This window comes from Laccaria bicolor, genomic scaffold, assembly GCF_000143565.1.
Source record: "Laccaria bicolor S238N-H82 LACBIscaffold_41 genomic scaffold, whole genome shotgun sequence".
NCBI classification, from domain to species: Eukaryota; Fungi; Basidiomycota; class Agaricomycetes; order Agaricales; family Hydnangiaceae; genus Laccaria; species Laccaria bicolor.
The window spans coordinates 248,418-250,108 of NW_001889912.1; the positions used below are offsets into that span (position 1 = coordinate 248,418).

Genomic DNA, 1,691 nt, shown 5'->3' on the forward strand with positions numbered 1-1,691 from the left:
GTGGGCGCGCGTCGTTTTTCGTGGGCGCTCGTGGTGTTTCGCGTGTGGTCGGGGTGGGTGCTCATGTGGACGCGTCATCATGTCGTGTCGTCGTCCTGGCGTGTCGTTGACACATCATCGTCGTGTCAGTGGGCGGTGGTGGGTCGTGGTGGTGGGCACTCATCATTTTTTGTGGGTGCTCGTCGCCGTTCGTGGGTGCTTGTCGTCGTTCGTGTGTGGTGGGGGTGGGCCCTCGTCGATTTTCGTGTGTGGTGGGAGGTGGGTGCTCGTCGCGGTTCGTTGACGGTGGTGGGCCCTCGTCATTTGCCGTGATGTGGGTTGCCGTTGCGTGGGGTCGTTGGCGCCTGTCGTGGTGAGAACAGAGGGATGGGGTGGGGCCAACGGTACGTTTGGCCCGTGACGTGGCAACGTCATGGGCACTGTCCCTCATTCCGCATTCTCTTGTTGTCGTGTTTCTCGTGCGTTGGTGGGGATCGTCGGCGTGGGTGTCGCTGGCTTCGCAGGTTGTTGAGGTGACATGGCGGTGAGGGGGTGGTCGATGTCGGTGGTGGTGGTGGAAGGAAAGGGAATGGGATGGTCACGGAAGTGTGACCACGCCACAAACAGGAGACGTGACGATATGGGACACCCTCAAGTAAGTCATGTGACTTCACCCTGCAGACTGAACAAAATCATGAATCCTTATTGCAGCTATCACTTACCTATACTAATATGTAAATCATTACCCTTCTATTCATATTTGTATTTGATCAATAAAATTAGAAGTCTGGCTTGTTCATTGTCTAGTCTATTTTCGCTTTTTGTAGTATTCATAATTAATAAGTAATAAGCAATAATGCACTGGAATCACTTGAATCCACTGGACTCCAGTGGAATCCAGTGGACTATGACTGGACTTGTAGTCCACTGGACTGGGACTGGACTCAGGAAAGTGGCTTGTAGTCCAGTGAGAGTCCAGTGGACTGGACTGGACTGGACTGGACTTGAGTCCAGTGGACTGGGCATTGTGCAAGCCAACTTGGCCTAGCAACTGGGCCACTGGAATCCACTGGACTCCACTGGACTCCACTGGAATCCACATGGATTATGTGGGGGATGGTAAAGACCTCCCTCGCGTCTGTTACATGGTAAATTGTTCATCGTTGATAAAAATAAATACATTAGATATACTAATGAAGAGATATGGAGGTATGCCTTTGGCTGCGTATGTCAATGTGTTTAAACTGATAGCGTCTATTCAGCCCATGACTCAATGCCGCCAGTCGTGTTCGCCAAACACTGTGCTCACGTGATATGTGGCAACTGGCCCTAAAGTGAACCGAAGATAAACAGGCTGCAAACCATTTTCAAACTTCTTTCCAACTTCCATGTTCCATCCTAGTAGTTTGTAGAGTACATACCCAGTAGAAACAGTTGTGCGTCGCTAGTGAATTTCCAATGACTATAAAAGTAATACAAATTTTAGGAAAGCCGAAATCATGCAATCGGAATACAGTGAGAGAGTAATGAAACATAGAAAACTCAAGGCAAGTTCTCTCAATTCTTGTGAGCTTTCGTAACAAGCTAATCACGCTATAGTCACCAGAAGTCCTTCGGTTTTTGGATCTTGAAGCTCAGGTATCCAAGGTGGAAACAGATGATCAGATTGGCAGCGATGAAGGTATGTATCATACATTGTAATTGTTTTTAGT

At 48.8% G+C, this 1,691-nt stretch overlaps 1 protein-coding gene across 1 annotated transcript in view; it reads left to right on the top strand.

Annotated features, from left to right (window-relative positions):
- Positions 1-835: 835 nt before the first annotated feature.
- Positions 836-1,691, top strand: part of LACBIDRAFT_332471 (uncharacterized protein) — a gene marked incomplete at both ends in the record, with an annotated part of 1,152 nt that continues 296 nt past the window's right edge. Inside the window, 6 exons of the mRNA XM_001886942.1 lie at positions 836-946; positions 1,014-1,127; positions 1,179-1,204; positions 1,466-1,494; positions 1,517-1,545; positions 1,579-1,660. Coding sequence (XP_001886977.1) covers positions 836-946; positions 1,014-1,127; positions 1,179-1,204; positions 1,466-1,494; positions 1,517-1,545; positions 1,579-1,660 — 391 coding nt within the window. The remainder of the gene's footprint in view (positions 947-1,013; positions 1,128-1,178; positions 1,205-1,465; positions 1,495-1,516; positions 1,546-1,578; positions 1,661-1,691) is intronic.